We start from the raw sequence: 19,966 nt of genomic DNA, 5'->3' as shown, positions 1-19,966 counted from the left end.
CAGCATTAATAAAGATAACATAACTAATTACAAGCCAAAAAATATAACTAGTAAGCTTTTTAATCCCATCATAAATAGTAATATAATTAAAAATAAACACCTAATTAGTAACCCAAATACATATAAACAAGGAATTGATAATGATAATAAGCCTAAGATCATTTTAAATCAAACTAATACTAAGTTTTCTCATAAACCTAAGATAAATAAAAACAACCAAAATTTACAATTGTAATAATTGCTACAATGATAATAACATAACTACCCTTTCACTTACCTTCCTCCTCTCTCTGTGGAGGCGCAATGGCCCAGTGGTTAGGGCAGCGGACTCGCTGTCATAGGATCGCGGTTTCGATTCCGAGACCGGGCATTGTGAGTGTTTATTGAGCGAAAACACCTAAAGCTCCACGAGGCTCCGGCAGGGGATGGTGGTGGTCCCTGCTGTACTCTTTCACCACAACTTTCTCCCACTCTTACTTCCTGTTTCTGTTGTACCTGTATTTCAAAGGGCCGGCCTTGTCACTCTCTGTGTCACGCTGAATATCCCCGAGAACTACGTTAAGGGTACACGTGTCTGTGGAGTGCTCAGCCACTTACACATTAATTTCACGAGCAGGCTGTTCCGTTGATTCGGATCAACCGGAACCCTCGTCATCGTAACCGATGGAGTGCTTCCATCCATCCTCTCTCTATCCCCACAGGCTATCCCATTCCTCTCTCTCTCTCTCTCTCTCTCTCTCTCCCTCCTCATTAGCTTCTCTTTCCCTTTCTTTCTCTTTCTCCCTCCACTTTGCTCAGTAGCCACTTTTATGGTCATTCTCTCACAAGCCAGCCATCTCAATATAAATACACCATTCCCATTTCTGCCAAAATATTGCCTGGATATTAATGATGTGAACACACTACTCATACTTTGCCACAATACTGCCTGGATTTGCCTTGGATTTTACCTAAGGACATATGGACTAACATCCATACCTTCTGAAAAGAGAACTGTGAACTTTATTTCCATTTTTCCTTACTCTCTACTCTTCTATGTCATTGCTTACTATCTATGAATTTTTCATGTCTAGATCTTTCATGTGTTCTCTACTTGTCTCTGATGACAGAATACTCCATATGGCGAACTGGCAGAATCATTAGCACGCCGGGCGAAATGCGTAGCCGTATTTCGTCTGCCGCTACGTTCTGAGTTCAAATTCCACCGAAGTCGACTTTGCCTTTCATCCTCTCGAGGTCGATAAATTAAGTACCAGTTACGCACTGGGGTCGATCTAATCAACTTAATCCCTCTGTCTGTCCTTGTTTGTCCCCTCTATGTTTAGCCCCTTGTGGGCAATAAAGAAATAAGAATACTCCATATTCCTGCATACTCACCGATCACTTGCTATATCTCAGAAACAGCTGTAAGGCCTCATCTAATTTAAGAATGATATAAGATAATGTATATGACTTGAGATGCTTGTTATTCCTCGGTGTTTATTCTCTTTCACAAATATATATCTGCTAAATCAAAAACCTAAAATGAATCCATAGCTCCCGTCTCAGTTACGAGCTTGGAACCCTGATAACCCTTTACAGCACTTACCCAGCATATGTATTTGTTTAGATCACCAGTGAACTAAACCCCCATATTCTGCATGTGTGTGTGTGTATAGGTGCAGATATGACTGTGTGGTTGTAGTGTGCGCGCGATTCGAATATAAAGGCACCTACCTTCGCTTCCTCGTGATGGAGACCCTTCAGTGGTAACGGTTCCTTCAACACAGATCAGACCCGAACACTAAAGATAGCAGCTGCGCACCCAAACCTTAGCGACGTCTTCACACCTCGATGACCCTTGTTGGAAAGGCTGAAATGACCAGTCTGCGCGCGCCTGCCGGCTGCCCCCTTCCGGTCAGCCCCAACTTCCGGTCAACTCACCCAGCTGCTGACGTCATCCCACAGTGGTAAGAAGTTTTCTTCCCAGCCACATTTTATTCGCTTGCTGTGTGGCACTTTAAGCAAGTGTCTTCTAGTATTGTCCCAGGCTAGCCAAAGACCTTTGAGTAGGTTTCGTAGATGGAAACTGAAAGAAGTCTCTGTTATGTACAATAATGTGAGTTTTTATGTTTCTTTGTCTTGGCATCATATGATGGTTGTAAATATATTTCTTTACTACCCACAAGGGGCTAAACACAGAGGGGACAAACAAGGACAGACAAACGGATTAAGTCGATTATATCGACCCCAGTGCGTAACTGGTACTTAATTTATTGACCCCGAAAGGATGAAAGGCAAAGTCGACCTCGGCAGAATTTGAACTCAGAACGTAACGGCAGACTGTTACTTAAGCGATGTTATCCAATATTTTATTTAGTAAAGGCTTGTCATGGGTGGAGGCACAATAGCCCAGTGATTAGGGCTTCGGACTTATGGTTTCAATTCCCAGACCAGGTGTTGTGTGTGTTTATTGAACGAAAACACATAAAAAGCTCCACGAGGCTCCGGCAGGGGGTGGTGGTGACCCCTGTTGTACTCTTTCGCCCCAACTTTCTCTCGCTCTTTCTTCTTGTTTCTTGAGTAATGCTGTGATGGACTGGCGTCCCGTCCAGCTGGGGGGAACACATACGCCACAGAAACCGGGAAACCGGGCCCATGAGCCTGGCTAGGCTTGGAAAGGGTGCATAAATAAATTTTAAAAAATTGCCATGGGTTAAAATATCTGATACAGATGAGTTGTTTTATGTATTGATGAGTATAACAGTGCAGTCATCTGTGACCTTGTGGATCTCTATATTATATGCACTGTGATCCAATGTGTTGGTCTATACCATGGTGTTGGTCTATGCCAAGATGATAGGTTGGGAATATCTCATGGCTGTGATGGTCACATTGTTGATAAATTCAGGAAAAAAAATCTCATTGATACTTTTAGTTAATTAGGCCTCAAAATCACTGTTACTACTAATCTTTCGAAAGTCAATTTTCTTGATGTTTCCCAAGATCTAAACTCCCACTCTTATAAACTGTACCATAAGCCAAACGAGACACTCTCCCACATATATAAAGCTAACATTAATAATAGGATATCTAACCTCCCTTTTTTTCATTCATTTCATTCATTTACTTGTTTCAGTCATTTGACTGTGGCCATGCTGGAGCACCGTCTTTAGTTGAGGAAATTGACCCCAGGACTTATTCTTTGTAAGCCTAGTACTTATTCTATCAGTCTCTTTTGCCGAACCGCTAAGTTAAGGGGACGTAAACACACCAGCATCGGTTGTCAAGCGATGTTGGGGGAGAGGGGCAAACACAACACACAAACATACACATATATATCTACATATATACGACAGGCTTCTTTCAGTTTCTGTCCACCAAATCCACTCACAAGGCTTTGGTCGGCCCAAGGCTATAGCAGAAGACACTTGCCCAAGGTGCCACGCAGTGGGACTGAACCCGGAACCATGTGGTTCGTAAGCAAGCTACTTACCACACAGCCACTCCTACTTTGACAATGCTCTAGTCAACAGTGGCTTCAAAGATAAGGTATATTACAAAGTGAAAGCATGTAATCAAGGAACAAGTTACATTGGGCTCACCAACATAGGGATGTGGTAACTTTCAATCCTGAACCAGGAACACCTGTTGTGTTTTTGAGCAATGTACTTCATTCCCACTTTGCTTACTAGCCAAGTTCTGGGGCAGCTCCCTCCTCTTCCTCCCTTTACCTCTCTCTTTCTCTCCCTGTCTCTCTCTATCTCTTTCTCTTTTTGTCTCTGCTATTCAAACTAGTTTCTTTATATTTCCTTGTTCTTTTCTCTTTTCTTTTTCTGTTCCAGACTTGGTTGTTTCGCTGGCAGAAAGCCATACGTATTTATCATAAGTGGTTTATTGCTTACTTTTTTGTCCTTTGGCATGTTGCTTCGGAAGGAGAGTGAGAAGAGACAAGAGTGGATACCAAAGTCTGAGTTGTCGTTTAGCACAGATACTTTTTGGATAAGAAAATGGAACCAACTACAGGAATATAGGGCTGATAATCTACAGTCCGATGAAGTAAGAATCATTGTCATAGACGATGAGTTATTGTCCCCACAGAGCCTGCTCAAGGTAAGATTAGATCTTGTTTGGCAGAAATGTCATCACTAACTTACTCTTTGTTTGTTATTGTTCTTCAACCCCTGGTTGGCTCTGAGTGAGCATAGGTCTGTCATGACACAAAGCACTGACTTTTCCAGGAATTGAACTCATGATACTGCAATTGTGAGCTGAACATCCTGACCACTAGGCTACATGTCTTTGGTGTCAACATTGCTTCTTGCAAAAACACACACATACCACCACCACCACCATCATCATCATCATTACTTTCATCATTGCCATCATTTAATGTTCCTTTTTTCCATGCTAGCATGGGTTGGCTTGCTCGACAGAAACTGATGAACCAAAGGACTGCACCAGGTTTCAGTGTCTGCTTGGGCATGGTTTCTATAGCTGAATACCCTTCTTAATGCCAACCACTTCTCGGACTCTACTAGATGCTTTTTTTGTTTGTGGCACCAGTAGTGGTGAAGTCACGAAGTATCTGCAAGACAAGCCTCCCTGCCACCCCCCCTCTCCCTCCCTCAAATGAGTTGGGTATAATATCTGGGCAAAAACAGTGAATACATGGCTTCCCTTTCTGGAAAGAGAGGGAGAGAAATAGAGAGAAAGAGATGAGGTCAAGGTGCAAAGTGAATATATGAGAGAAATAGAACAGAGGAAGAGAAGAGGTGGGGGGAGGGATAAGCGTGCTCAAGTGAAACTAATGTGACTGATGGTAAGAGATGAGGATTGAGTTGAACACTAAATATCAGTTTGGAGGAGGGGAAGTGAAGGACAGGAAATAAGAATAGGTCAGGGAGGAGGAGGTGATAAGCAGCAGTAGTAGGTGGGATACGATGAGCAGGGTGGGTATCTTCTCAAGCATGGCATATCTCAATTCAGCTCAGTCCTCTGTCATCTTCTGCAAGAAGTTCAACAATCTGAGGTCATTGTTCACTAGTTCATCTCACAAATCCTGGGCCTCCTATTTCTATAGGCTCTTCTTATGTTTAGTGATCAGCACTTCATCATCATCATCATCATCGTTTAACGTCCGTTTTCCGCGCTAGCACGGGTTGGACGGTTCGACCGGGGTCTGGGAAGCCAGGGGCTGCTCCAGGCTCCAGTCTGAATCTGGCAGAGTTTCTACGGCTGGATGCCCTTCCTAACGCCAACCACTCCGTGAGTGTAGTGGGTGCTTTTTACGTGCCACCTGCACAGGTGCCGGGGGGGGGGGGGGGGTCTGGCATCGGTCACGATCAGTTCGAGCTTTTAACATGCTAGCGGCACGGAAGCCAGCTAAGGCAGCGCTGGCAACGTTCGGATGGGGCGGCGCTGGCATTGGCCATGTTCGGATAGTGCTTTTTATGTGCCACCGGCACAGGCATCATTACTACTATTTCCATTGATATTTATTTCGACGTTCATGTTCATGTACTTGACTCAACAGGTCTCCTCAAGCAATACATTATGATACCAATGTTGTATTTTCCCTGCATGTTATATCTAATGTCTCTTATACTCACGTTTACTCTCGACACATTTGCACCTCCATCGAAGCATGCTAGGACAAGTTATGAAGGTCCTCTGCATTTTTTCAAGCCCTCGCTGTCCTCTTTATTCACAGTCCAAGTTTCACAAGCATGTTGCATTGCTGTTTATATACAGGCATCACACAATCTACCTTTCAACTTAAGAAGAGGCCTTTTGTCAACCCTATATACATACATGCAAAGTGAATTGCAACCAAAAACATATGTAGGCTCAATTTGAACCTCAACATTTTTTTTCTCAAGTTAGGATGATTTTCATAAACAGCTACTGAAATTTTTAGCAGGTTGAGTTATGATGTTGGCAGAAAAATCCTTTCATTAAAATTATAGAGAAACACACCTTGGATGTTTAAGTGATGGCATCTTCACAGATCTGTCCCATCAGGTTTGTTGTAAAGCTTATGAAAAGGAATCAGCTTTATAGAGAAAGATGAACAGTGACAGATAGAAGCAAATAAACATTTTCTAATGTGTCTTTCTTGTACTAAGATAACAGAGTGTGGTGTGAGAGAGATTTGGCTGTTGTATGGGACAGAATGAACAACCTCCTTCATTGGCCCATGTGACACTAGATTTCCAGTTCTCTGCTTAAACTATGTCCAGGCTCTTTGTTGCCTGGAACCAAGTGATAGTTGACAATTGGAAGGGCATCTGACTGTTGTGAATTCTGTCCCAATGCCCCAACATACTTTCGTCTGACCCATACAAGCATACCAAAGCAGATGTTAAAACAATGATGAAGATGTCTTGAATCTAGTTAACCCTCTCTCTCTCTCAACCATTAACACTTACTCCCTCTCTCTCTCTCTCACTGTCCTTTACAGATGTATCAGCTTCATGAGATGGTCTTGGACTTAAATTCAACAAACATGCATTTAAGAGAGTACTGTAGATGGTAAGTTGATCTTCTTGTTGCTGTTGTTCTCCACTACCATTATCTCCCACCAACTTCCAACATATCACCAAAAAATTAGTTGCTTCAGTTTTACCATATTTGTTTGCTTGCTTGATTGCTTAGCCCCTTTTTTTCCAGATATTATTAAAGTTACGAAACCCAGTTTGTTCAAATCCATAATAATTTACTAAATAAAATATAATAAAGTTGCTTATTTACCAAACTATTTGGATAAGTCTTAGTAAGTGGGAAGCCGGACAAAATACTTTTGAAAAGGCATAGGTAGAAACTCCATAAGATGCACCCAGTGTAAGCTTTGGACATATAAAAGGTGTAGCAATATCAGAGGAAGTTTGACAGGGAAAATAGCTTTTGTACATGGAAGATCCACAGGTACAATAAACACTGAAAACGTACAGAAAATAGACTCCATCAACTGCCAGGGGGAAAAGCTAGAGGTAGTAGATAGCTTCTGTTATCTAGGACACCAAGTTAGTAGTAGAGGTGAATGCTCCAAGAGTGTAGCTCTGAGAATATGATTAGGCTGGGCAAAGTTCAGAGAGCTCCTCCCCATGCTGGCAACAAAGAGCTTCTCTCTCAGAGTGAAAAGCAGATTGCTTGATGCATATGTGTGAACAGCTATGCTGCATGGTAGTGAAGCATGGGCTGTGACAGCTGAGGACATGTGTAAGCTTGAAAGAAATGAAGTCAGTGTGCATGTTCGAAAGAGTGTAAGCGTCTTGAGAGAAAAGTTAGGCATAAGAGGCATCAGATGTGGTGTGCAAGAGAGGTGACTGCACTGGTATGGTCATGTGATGCTTATGGATGAGGGCAACTGTGTAGAGAAGTGCCGACGTCTATGTGGAGGGAACCAATTTACATGGATGCTTTTACATGGCACCAGCATGAGTGCTTTTAATGTGGCACCAGCACAAGACTCTTGTAGGCCAGTCCTCTTCACCAGAGGGAGTGACCTTAACATTTCTGCTGTGGAGGACAGGTGTGTTAAACCTAATAAATTTCTTCTTTTCCAATAGGGGACTTTGTCGGGCTGAATCCTTACTTCAGTTTTGGAATTACTCTGAGCCATTAATAAAGAAACAAACCCGCGACCAGATCTTAGAAGCTGTCAATGACTATGACCACAAACACAAGTAAGTGGAGATTTATTTTACCATCATCATCATCATCATTGTTCGACCGTGGTCAAGACAATGGAATTTACCATGCTACGCCAGACTTCACGGTCCATCGTGGCTTTACGGAGGTCCTGTTGCTGGATGCCTGTATCCCTGGAGATTACATCAGGGTAGGAGAGTGTGCGCCCTCTGGTATTGCGAGTAGATGGCTTCCAGAGGAGAAGAGTAGAAATTGCCTTGTTTTCAGCTCTACAACAATGTCCAGCAAACTGGACTCTCCTACCTTTCACAAGAGATGACACAGGTGGTAGTTTCCCATATATTTGCATTTTGGTTGGATGGTGCTTCCACGAGAGATTTTGAGCTCTCATAAGGAGGCGAGTGTAGGTTCCATCCAACCGCCTCTCAAGCTTCTTTGATAGCGTCCAGGTTTCTGAGCCATATAGTAGAATTGGCTAGTTTACCATACCAACCTACCCATGACTACCATTTCTGGTTTCCAGTATATAAAACTTGTTTTTAGTGTATTTTCTTTCTGTACTTTCTGTACGCATAGAAAATGGACTGGCAGTTTTCAGTCTGCTGGTTTTGCTGCTGCTACCTTATAGTGGTGGTGATGTTGGGGAGGCAGAGCTCTGTATGGTTGAGGGGATTGGGTTTGGTTTGCTGTGTCTGGAATGTAAAGAGTTAACTTGACCAACCAGTCATATTTGTGGACACAGTGAGGTATTTTGATACCTCATTTCCAAAACTCCTCAGCCACATTATTTTAATGAGCTTACAAACTATTTGATTGGCCTACCAGAAGCTTCTTGCGGTGGATGGGCGAAGATGAACGGGGTCCAGGGTAAAAGAGGGGAGAGTATAGGAAATGTGTTTGAGGGACTTTACAGGATTACAGGATGAAGCTTACTATCTAAACACAAGCACTTCATCCAAATGTAAAATTTGTGTTATAATTTTTCTCTGTCTGACGAATTTCAAATAGGAAATTCCTTACATGTTTATCTAACATGTAAAACTTTGTAGTTCCTGTTAATAAACGAAACATGTGTAATGGAGAATAAATAGTAGCAAAAAAATTTCCGCTTTTCTGTTTTGTTATACAATAATTCTGCTATTATTTCCTTAATTCGCATTTTAATATGTATTCACCATCCGTTCGTGTCCATTGCCAGCCTCGCCTGGCCCCCGTGCCGGTGACACGTAAAAGCACCATCCGTTTCGTGGCCGTTTGCCAGCTCTGTCTGGCCCCCGTGTTGGTGGCACGTAAAAGCACCATCCGTTCGTGTCCGTTGCCAGCCTCGCCTGGCCCCATGCCGGTGACACGTAAAACCACCATCCGTTCGTGGCCGTTTGCCAGCTCTGTCTGGCACCTGTGCGGGTGGCACGTAAAAAGCACCCACTACACTCACGGAGTGGTTGGCGTTAGGAAGGGCATCCAGCCGTAGAAACACTGCCAGATCTGACTGGGCCTGATGCAGCTTTCCAGCTTCACAGACCCCAGTTGAACCGTCCAACCCATGCTAGCATGGAGAACGGACGCTAAATGATGATGATGATGATGATGACAACAGCTTCTGTGGCCACATATTGGATTACAATAATGGAACAAGCGGATGTGCTTCAAGAGGAAACAGCTGGGATTTACCCTAACTATATAAAGGCAAGATTATATAAACAAAAGTAAAAAGAAAAACAGCTAATATATAGATAGATATATAGTAGTCTTTGAAAGAGAAAACCAGTTCATGGTCATATTAGTCTCTGGTCAGACAAGTGAAAATTGAACAGATCAGAAAGGGGGAGAGGTACTAAAGCAAATAACAACCACAGCAGCAGCAGCAACAAAAGGGAGATAGGTGGAGTTGATTTAAAACCAGTATGGTCTGTTTAGCTACGAAAGAATGGGGGAGAAGGTTTCAAAGCCTTTTACAGGGTGAAGTGATTATATAAATAGGCAAGTAGCATAATGGCTAGGGTGTTGCACTCATGATTGCTTGATTGCAGATTCAATTCCTAGGCCAGGCAGACTGTTGTGACCTTGGCCTATGATGGAAAGTATCAGCTGTTCACAGCCAGCAGACTAAGGTGACTCTTGTTTACTGATCACACTTCAAGAACCCTGCGAAGAATTCTTGCAGTTCCAAGCAATGCTGATTTCTTTAGGCGTTCTACCTTTACATTTGTACCAATCCTTTTGAACCATGTTGATAGTTGGGTGATGATACTTCCAAGTGCACCAATTACTATTGGTACCATGTCTACTCCCCTCAGTGACCACAACCTTCATATTTCCCCACTTCAGATCATTGTCATTCTTCAGTTTTTCGTTCTTTCTCTTTGATCTTGTTGTCACCAGGACATGCTATGTCGATTATCATGTATGTTCTTTCCTTTTTTTTTTCTTTTTTGTTTTTTTTTGTTTTTTTTACCACAACAATGTCCAGTTTCCGATGTCTGATCAGGTAATCACACTGAATCATTACATCCCACAGGGTTTTACAACTTTAATTCTTAGTGACTCCTTCTGGGGTTTTCTCATTCCACATCTTTGCTCTTTTTAGACTGTGGTTTTGACAGAACTCCCAATAGACCATTCTTGCCACATTGTCATGTCATCTTTTGTATTCATGCTGTGCCAATTTTGGGCATTCGCTAATGATGTGTCATACCATTTCACCACGCTTACCACATATTCTGTATTTGTCGCTGCCAGTAGTGTTGTTGATTCTGCACTTCACATAGTTAGTCCTTAATGCTTGTTCTTGTGCTGTGTATATAAGTTCTTCTGTCTATCTTCAGGTTACTCCTCCTCATCCATAGCTACTGGTCTTCTGTATCTGTCTTGGTGTTTGTATCTCTTGCAAACTGATTGTATACTATCTCTCTCTCTCTCTCCCTGGCTCTATCTCTCTCTCTCTGTCTCTCTCTCTCTCCTTCCATGTTTCTTTTTTGTGTTTTTATTATTATGATTATTATTATTATTTATCTTAAATACTGTGTTGTATTCTTTGCAGTGATTTAGATCATTTTCTTACAAGCATTAAAAGAAATGATTCAGGTTATATAACAGGCGCCAAAGTTACAAAGATGAAATGGAAGTTTCCGTATTCTGATTATGTAAGTAGAGTTATTCACATGCTTATGCAGACACACACACACACACACACACACATGTATTGGTTATTTTAACTCTGTTTGATGAGGTGAATATGGATCACATATAATACACGAACTGAGCTTAAGGCTCTGTTCAAAGATGTGGGGATGAATTCCAGTGTGCAAATGCAATCAAAACACCTGCTGTATCACTTCCTGCTGGGCACAGCTTTGTAGTCTCCAATGAAGCTGTCCAGAGTTGCGAATGAAACTGGAAGTTCTGTTACAGATGGACAGATTCCATGAAAATTATTCTACTAATTATCATTGTATAAGTTCAATTCTTGCCAAAGTCAAGAATTGCCTTTTATCCCTCTGCACTTGATAAAGTAAAATACCAGAAACTGTTATTATTGTTGTTATCATTATTTATCATTATTATCATCATTATCCTCATCAGTATTATTATTATTATTATTGAAGCGGGAAGCTGGAAGAATCATTAGTACACCAGACAAAATGCTTAGTGGCATTTCATTTGTCTTCGTGTTCTGAGCTCAAGTTCTACCGCGGTCACCTTTGCATTTCATCCTTTCGGGGTCAATAAAATAAGTACAAGTTGAGCACTGGGGTCAATGTAATTGCCTAACCCCTCACCCTAAAATCAATTAGAATTTATTATTACTTTTTTGAAGGTGATATATATATATAAAAATAAAATAAATCTCCTCAAATCTCAAGAATCTTTCTTAGGATTCTCACAGAATATAGGATGGTACTTTGCTGCAGGTTAACAATGTGGTTTTCAATTTTAATATCTTTGCTCTTTTAGGTAGCATTTTGGTTGGTGTACCAAGCACACCAATTGCCACAGAAATAATTGTTCTAAGTTTTCCACAGTTTCTTCAGCTCTTCAGCTAGATCTTGATATTTCTATTCTTTTTTCAAAAATTTTTTTGTTATCAACTCACTTATCATAATGAATTGCAAACTTTATGATCTTGCATTGTTTTCTTTGTCCTCTATAATTAAATCTGGTCTTCTTTGCTTCAATAGTATGGTCAGTCTTTATGGATTAGTCCCATAAGATCTTGTTATTCTCATTCTCTGTCACAGTCTCTGGTTTGTGCTCTTACTATTTTCCTGTTATTTCAAAGCCGCACACTTGGCTAACATCCCAATGCACTCTTTTATCCACACAGTCATGTCTAAACCTATACTCTTTTTATGCTAGCTTACTGCAATTACTCATTTTCTTTCCTGGAGATTCTACATTTGCTATCTGAGTGAGTTTTATAATTGATGTTGTCATTATTATTATTATTTTATTATTATTATTATTATTATTATTATTATTATTATTTCACCTTTTAGGCTTGGAAGTGGCAAATAGAATTTTCAAACACTTTCAAGACCAATCCAACAGACTTCAAAGAACTGTATGCTTACTGCTTTTAGTAAGTAAATCATTGAAATCATCCTCAACATTATCATCTTTTAATATTTGACTTCTTTGCTAACCTGGTTTGAACAGTTTACCATGATCTGACAGGTTGGAGGAGTATGCCATGCTCCAATGGCTACTTTGATATGTTTTTACAGCTGGATAATTCCTTTGTTACACCCGCACTAGTGAGATGACCATATAGCATGCAAGATAACGGTCCTCATAGATTGGAGTGATGGGGTTTTAGTCTTGATCTATATATATATGTATGTATTTGTAACAGGCTTTTTCTATTGAGTGAACCTGCAGCAGACAGAGAGGTGTCTTTATGCCAGGTGCCAAAAGGTTAAACTATGAAAGAAGTGGACAGGAGCAGGTTCTTGCCCTAGTGGAGATACATGGTTACCTTGTAAGATACAAGAGTGGTGGAAGCAAACCTCTGTACTTGGCTTTTGTTGACATGAAGAAAGCCTTTGACAGGGTCCTTCAATCCCTCATCTGGTGGTCAGTGTGGAAACTGGGGAAAGACAAGTGGTTGGTGAGAGCTGTACCAGCCCTGTACAAAGATGCTGTCAGTAAGGTGAGGGTTGGCAATGAGTATAGTGAAAAATTCCAAGTAGAAGTAAGGGTTCCCTGAGGATCAGTCCTCAGCCCCCTCTTATTTATTATAGTTCTCCAGGCAATAACAGAGGAATTCAAGATAGACTGCCCTTGGGAGCTTCTCTATACTGATTATTTTGCTCTAATAGCCGAGTCACTGCCAGAACTAGAGACAAAGTTCAGGGTGTGGAAGTAAGGTCTAGAATCAAAGAGCCTTAGGGTTAACTTAGCAAAAACCAAAGTGTTAGTAAGTAGGAAGGCTGACAAATCACAAACTCCTTCAGGTAGATGGTCCTGCTTGGTCTGTAGAAAAGGCATGGGTAGAAACTCCATATAATGTACCTGATATAAGCTATGGACACATAAAAGGTGCAGCAATATCAAAGGAAGGTTAACCAGGAAGATAGATTTTTGGTGTGGCAGATGCATAAGGGCAATAAACACTGAAGATGTACAGAAAACAGATTCTATCACATGCCAGGGAGAGAAACCAGAAGTAGTTGATAGCTTCTGCTACCTAGGCAACCAAGTTTGAAGTAGGGTTAGTTGCTCTGAGAGTGTAGCAGCTAGAATAAGAATAACCTGGGCAAAGTTCAGGGAGCTCCTACCTCTGTTGGCAACTAAGGGCCTCTCACTCGAGATGAAAGGTAGACTGTATGATGCATGTGTGTGAACTGCCATGCTACATGGCAGTGAAGCATGGGCCATGACTGCTGATGACATGCATAGGCTTGAAAGAAATGAAGCTAGTATGATCTGCCTCACAGAAGCAATGACAGACCTTTGGAGATATGCTGTGCTTGAGAAGACCCAGCAACTAAAGTAAGATCACAGCCATGCATGTCCATCCCAGTTAAGAGTACCCCTGATGCATCATGGGATATGATATGCTTGAGTAACACCTGTTGAGTCAAGTAAAACCAATAGCATAGCTGTGGCCAGTGCCCCGTGACTGGCTCCTGTGCCAGTGGAATGTAAAAAGTACTATCCGAATGTGATCGATGCCAGGTCTGCGTGACTGGCTCCTGTGCTGGTGGCACATAAAAAGCACCCACTACACTCTCAGAGTAGTTGGCTTTAGGAAGGGTATCTAGCTGTAGAAACATTGCCGGATCAGATTGGAGCCTGGTGCAGCCGCTGGCTCTCCAGACCTCAGTCAAACCATCCAAACCATATCAGCATGGAAAACAGACATTAAACGATGATGATGGCGATGAGGGTTGTTGACAATTTTCCTTCTTCTTTGGACTTTTCCCTTTCACCAAACGTCAAACTAATATAATTCTTGTGCACATTCTCGTGTGTGTTTTATCCTCTTATAATTTTTTTCTCGTTTTGTTTTTTATTCATTTTTTTAATCTTTTGCTCATTGAATTGACTATATATATATATATCACCGTGACCGACCAAGCTATCAGATGTTGCTACACATTGCTGGTCACAATGCGCTTCGCATTGTTTTAGCCTTCAAATGACGCCACTCCGCGGGCTAAGCAAGCAGGCCAACAGAAGAAAGAGTGAGAGAAAGTTGTGGCGAAAGAGTACAGCAGGGATCACCACCCCCTGCTGGAGCCTCGTGGAGCTTTAGGTGTTTTCACTCAATAAACACTCACAACGCTAGGTCTGGGAATCGAAACCGCGATCCTACGACCACGAGTCCGCTGCCCTAACCACTGGGCCATTGCGCCTCCACACACACACACACACACACACACACACACATATATATATATATATGTAGATGTCCGATTGATGTACTTGGTACAGTCATGGTTGTATTTATTATTATTATTATTATTATTAATATTAATAGTAATTTTTATTGACTTTTGTAGGGTTATAATTTTATGAACTGAACTGTGTGTTTTTTTTTATTTTTTATGTATATGTCTGATTTAAATTTAAATGAGTGTGCATATATTTTCCTGTAGGTTAGTTTTGGAACTAGAAGTCCAATATGTAGAATAACTGTGTTTGTTAATGTATATTGATATATTTTGTTTATTTTGTATTATTGTATTAATGAGTATATATATATGTGTAGTATTATGAGTGTCTATGCACACGTTCTTATATTTTATATTTTTATATTTATATGTAAAAAAATTTTTTTCACACTTATAATAAATTAAATTCTCTGAAGAGGTCATGGGACATCCTTGTTAATGTCTCATTTATACCTGCCTTATATGGCTTATAGGTTAAATGAGGCATACTTGTCCTTACTGCCGAAACAGCTGTCAGATATGATATAATTATATATTATATTTTATATTTTATATTTCTATTTCCTTGTCTAATTATATTTACAATATATTTTGTATAATGCCTTTGCTGTTATGTAATGGTGTAATAAAGTATTGATTGCGTATCATCTGATGGTTGATGTTTGATTGATTTAAGTATGTTTCTCCATTTTCTAATTTTGTATATATATATATATATATATATAATACACACACACACATATATATATGTATATACACCTGTGTGTGTGGATGGTAGGCTTCTCCAGTTTCTCTCTGTCATGTTTGCTCTCAAGAATATCAGATACCTTTTATACTACCATTCTGCACTGCTTATTTTTGTATTAGTGTTTAGTGTACATTGCATAATCCAGTTTGTTATTCCATTTTCCCTTTCAGTGATTTCACCCAATATGGTACTGGATTTGAAGAAGATGCCCTGCTGGTGTTTATTGGCTACAGTATTATGGGCGTTTACATCATAATCTGTCTTGGCAAATGTAACCTCGTTGAGCAAAAGGTATGTTGCTACCTTTATATCCTATACCCCTGCCCCTCATACATACACACCTTTATGACACCTTTGACCTTATTTCTTTACTGTCTTCACAATCAACAAAACAGTGCCACAACAGTGGCAGTGAAATTGGTTGTGGATACACTGGATTTATTTATGGTGGTGAGGGTTTCAAATGGATCCCCTGCAACTCAGCACAGAGCAAACATCACAGAAGCCTTTGTTCAAATATATTTAGGTGCGGCTGTGTGCTAAGAAGGTATCACAGGTATCACAGCTACTGTTTCCATTGATATTTGGTTCGATGTTCATGTGCCACCGGCACAGAAGCCATTCAAGGCAGGGTTGGCATCGGTCACGTTTGGATGGTGCCACCGGCACAGAAGCCAGTGGAGGCTGCACTGGCAACGGTCACGTTCGGATGGTGCTTTTTATGTGTCCCCGGCACAGGTAATATATATATATATACAGTAAAGTAAAAGAAAAATGAAAACATAAGGGGAAGGGAAAGGAAGGGAGTGAGAGATTTAGTGGGGGAGAAACCCTGAGAGAGAAAGAGAGAGAGAGGGAAAGAAAGATTTCCAATATAGAATTAAATGCCAAAATGATTCAAGGAATCATTTACATACCATTAAACAATATATCGCAATATCTTGCAGAAGTGCTTTGAAACCTCTTGTGGACCCTCGGGGTTTTTGACAGCCATAGTTGGGAAATGCTGATTCAGTGTGTCCTTCCAGTGAATGTGATTTGTGAGTTATTAGGCTGTTATATCTAAAAGGTCAAATGTTCACACGAAGGCTCTCTCTCTCTCTCTCCTCCCTTAATTATTCTATCTTCTATTGGTTCTTCATTTTCATCTCCACCATACCACCCTTACACACACACACACACACACACCACTAGAATCTTAAAACAAAAATCAACCTGAAAACCAATTATTTATCAACCGTTGTTTGTGCTTTATTCCAGTTAGGTTTGGCTTTTGTCGGCATCATGTGTGTTGCAATTGGTTACTTTGTTACTCTTGGACTTGGTGGTATATTCAACATCACTTACGGAGCATTAAATAGGGTTTTAGCCCTCCTGCTACTTGGTAAGTCCTCTCTCACTAACCCTTCTTCAATTTTGGTTTTGGCCATCAACTCTAAGACAACTTCAGGTAATTCTGAAGGCAAGTCTAAATGAAATTGAATGATCGTAGATGTGAATGTTGTTGATCATAAGTCTGTTCGATCAGAGCTGAATGGGAGGGAGTTCTAATTAAAATGTGCAGGTGTGCATTTGTTAATTAGTCCTCAATTATCTCTGATTGAACAGACCTATGTATATAGACACATACACAGTTGACTGAACCTGAAACCACATGGTTGCGAAGTGAGCTTCTTAACCACACTGCCATGCCTGTACCTTCCTACATATGGATTGGAAGCACTCCGTCGGTTACGACGATGAGGGTTCCGGTTGATCCAAATCAACAGAACAGCCTGCTCATGAAATTAACGTGTAAGTGGCTGAGCACTCCACAGACACGTGCACCCTTAACGTAGTTCTCGGGGATATTCAGCGTGACACAGAGAGTGACAAGGCCGGCCCCTTGAAATACAGGTACAACAGAAACAGGAAGTAAGAGTGAGAGAAAGTTGTGGTGAAAGAGTACAGCAGGGATCACCACCATCCCCTGCCGGAGCCTCATGGAGCTTTAGGTGTTTTCGCTCAATAAACACTCACAACGCCCGGTCTGGGAATCGAAACCGCGATCGTATGACCGCGAGTCCGCTGCCCTAACCACTGGGCCTCCACCTTCCTACATATATACACACATGCACATACACACACACACACGTGTGTGTGTGAAATTCAATCTTTGTTGTTATGGATTTCTCATATTTTGTGATGTATGACTGGCTATACAATGAAAGATGTTAAGAAGAAGATATCAATATATACAAAGAGTTTGGTTTAAAAATTACTGAATCCAAGCATAGTTAATTTATTATATATGTCTCTAGATTTTAGGCTTTGCTAAATACCATTCTTATAGTAAACCTAACAAAGATTTGCAGTATCTTAACATATTTTAACCATCCTCCAGTAAACTTTGAAAACTTGGTTAATAAGTTTATTAAGTGCATATACAGCTTATCATATGAGAGGATTTTACCCATGTTGTTCATTATTACAACAATTCTTTTAAAAAATAGTGGGTTCAAAGATAAGATTCATTGCATAAAGGCCACACTAATATTCATAGACGCAACAATTGGAGACAAAATATCATCTGGTATAATCCTCTCTATAGTTTAAATGACTATTTCAGTAGTATATGGTATAATCCTCTATGTTGTTTAAATGCTAATTGCAATATTAATAATATTACTAAGCCACATTTACAGTATAAAATTGTACATCTGTTTAGTAATTTTGTTAAGAATTTTTTAAGGATTATTGGTGGATGATTGTACTTTTCTTAATTATTTATTTGATTAGTCCACATTAATCTGTAAGAATCATAAATCCTGGTTCCTGGACAGGATGCTTTTCTGTCACAGGATTACTCATTTTTACCAGCTGAGTGGACTGAAGCAACATGAAATGAAGCATTTTGCTCAAGAACACAACACATTGCCCAGTCTAGGAATCGAAACCACAATCTTATGATCACGAGTCCAATGCACTAACCACCAAGCCATGTGCCTCCACTGTTATTTATTTATCTTCCTTTTACTGTTTCAGGAATTGGTATAGATGACATGTTTGTGATTCTTGGAGCACTAAACAACCTCTCGAAATTGGAAAAAGAGCGTCCTGTACCTGAACAAATCGGTCTCATTATGAAGCATGCAGGCGTATCAATCACTATCACAACATTGAGTGACATTACTGCTTTTGCAATTGGAGCCACTTCGGTAGGTTGTTGTTGTTATTTAGCTCCAGGTGAGCAAATTATTAACATCTACAGAAAACACTTGAACGAAGGAGAGTAGGTAGGGGAAGGGGAATTCCCGGGTATAACAATCTTCCCCTTCTCAGATGGGGGGGGGGGCCTTTGTCTTGCAAGCTACTCAGTGGCCTCATTGGTACTGGTACCATGTAAAAAGCACCCACTACACTATGAGGAGACTATGGTGGTTTGATCACACATTGTGATACCCCCCCATGACGAGGTCGTCCAGAAAGCAATAGTACCAGATCCTCCCCTAGGATGGTGTAAGAAGTGGAGAGATGGTCAACTGAAGACGTCAGTCAAGGTGGATATGGAGTTTGTTTCTGGCCCTCAAGTCTTTGGTGTTCGTTGCTGGAACCAGGAATGGCTTTAACACGCTACAGAATCATCCACCAACAGATGTGCATGGATCTTTTACGTGGTGAACTCAATAGGAGCTGGCTTAACCCTTCCCAGGTGAATGCCATTACAAGACAAGACAGTAATTTTTACTGGTGTTAGGAAAATGCATCCAGTTGTAGAAACCATGACAAACCAAACGGTAGAGCATGGCTCAGTCCTCTGGATAGCCAGCACTTGTTGCACCATCCAGCCCATGCCAGCATGGAACTGGTAAGCCAGAGCACTGCAGCAAGCTCCAGTCTGTTTTCATTTGGTTTCTAAAGCTGGATGTCTTCCCTAATGCCAACCATTCCACAGATGCCTTTTTCATATCACCGGCACAAGTGCCTTTTCTGTGTCACTGGCACATGTGCCTTTTACATGTCACCAGCATGGGTGCCTTTTATGTATCACTGGCACGGGTGCCTTTTATCTGTCACTGGTACCAAAAGGGATAATAATTTATTTATTTAATTCAGTTTATATTCCAATATATACTAACATGCAAATTTTTTTGTCCATGTTTCTTGTTCTAGGCATTTCCAGGTCTACGGACATTTTGCCTTTACAACTGCATTGGAATTCTGAGCATCTATATAATGCAAATTACATTCTTTGCAAGTTGCATGTCTCTTGATTTACGGCGAGTTTTAGACCACCGAGATGGGTTGTTCTGCTGCTACAAACACACTGACTACACACCAAATAAATGGAGTGAGAAGGAAATACTGAAAATAATTTTCTACAAGGCTGCAAAGAATTATCTTAGTAAAAAACCTGTTAAGGTAAGTGTATCTTTTATTTTATCTTTTATTTGTTTCAGTTATTGGACTGTGACCATATTGGGACATCACCTTAAAGAGTTTGTCTGGTTTGGTATGGTTTCTACATCTCAATGCCCTTCCTAATGCCAACCACTTTACAGAATGTGCTGGGTGCTTTTTACATGTTACTGATATATGTGCCTTTATATGGCACAAGCATGAGTGCATTTTACACAACACCAGCACAAATGCATTTTATGTGGCACTGGCACCTACAAGACAAAGACAGCTGGGAGAGTGAATGAGGGCT

At 40.7% G+C, this 19,966-nt stretch overlaps 1 protein-coding gene across 2 annotated transcripts in view; it reads left to right on the top strand.

Moving 5' to 3' along the window:
• Window positions 1–19,966, top strand: part of LOC115223540 (patched domain-containing protein 3) — a 47,527-nt gene that overhangs the window by 11,631 nt on the left and 15,930 nt on the right. For both annotated transcript variants that reach the window (XM_029794173.2, XM_036512671.1), the window contains 9 exons: window positions 3,825–4,092; window positions 6,443–6,513; window positions 7,551–7,667; window positions 10,673–10,775; window positions 12,129–12,211; window positions 15,447–15,567; window positions 16,537–16,660; window positions 18,301–18,473; window positions 19,429–19,677. In XM_029794173.2, coding sequence (XP_029650033.1) covers window positions 3,825–4,092; window positions 6,443–6,513; window positions 7,551–7,667; window positions 10,673–10,775; window positions 12,129–12,211; window positions 15,447–15,567; window positions 16,537–16,660; window positions 18,301–18,473; window positions 19,429–19,677 — 1,309 coding nt within the window. The remainder of the gene's footprint in view (window positions 1–3,824; window positions 4,093–6,442; window positions 6,514–7,550; window positions 7,668–10,672; window positions 10,776–12,128; window positions 12,212–15,446; window positions 15,568–16,536; window positions 16,661–18,300; window positions 18,474–19,428; window positions 19,678–19,966) is intronic.

The sequence above is a fragment of the Octopus sinensis genome, linkage group LG23 (genome assembly GCF_006345805.1).
Source record: "Octopus sinensis linkage group LG23, ASM634580v1, whole genome shotgun sequence".
Lineage (NCBI taxonomy): Eukaryota > Metazoa > Mollusca > Cephalopoda > Octopoda > Octopodidae > Octopus > Octopus sinensis.
Note: the sequence above shows the minus strand (reverse complement) of the source record. Positions and strands in the feature narration are given on the sequence as shown.